Source organism: Penaeus monodon, chromosome 25, assembly GCF_015228065.2.
Source record: "Penaeus monodon isolate SGIC_2016 chromosome 25, NSTDA_Pmon_1, whole genome shotgun sequence".
Lineage (NCBI taxonomy): Eukaryota > Metazoa > Arthropoda > Malacostraca > Decapoda > Penaeidae > Penaeus > Penaeus monodon.
The window spans coordinates 36,052,124-36,052,449 of NC_051410.1; the positions used below are offsets into that span (position 1 = coordinate 36,052,124).

Here is a 326-nt window from a genome sequence, read left to right on the forward strand (position 1 = left end):
AGGGGACAAAACACACGAATAATTCACACGACTGCTACCACAGGTTCCTACAGCTGTGGATACGACTCGATGACGATCTCGGACGAGACGATGCACTGGCGGAGGCGGCAGAGGACCCTAGGCCCCTACTGCGGAACCGACAGCCCGGGAAGCCTCGCCACGAAGGGCCAAACGACAATCACCTTCTCGACCGATTTCTCTGTAACCTACTCAGGTTTCATCCTGAATTACACCATTGAAGGTGAGTCTCTTTTCGATATTGTGGATTCGTAAAAGGGGTTGGGTTCGAACCCCGAGGGACAGTGAATTTCCAAGGGGGTCTAGAA

General features: G+C 53.1%; 1 protein-coding gene across 1 annotated transcript in view; it reads left to right on the top strand.

Moving 5' to 3' along the window:
• Positions 1–326, top strand: part of LOC119589380 (cubilin-like) — a 70,980-nt gene that overhangs the window by 55,005 nt on the left and 15,649 nt on the right. The window contains exon 55 of the mRNA XM_037937998.1: positions 44–241. Coding sequence (XP_037793926.1) covers positions 44–241 — 198 coding nt within the window. The remainder of the gene's footprint in view (positions 1–43; positions 242–326) is intronic.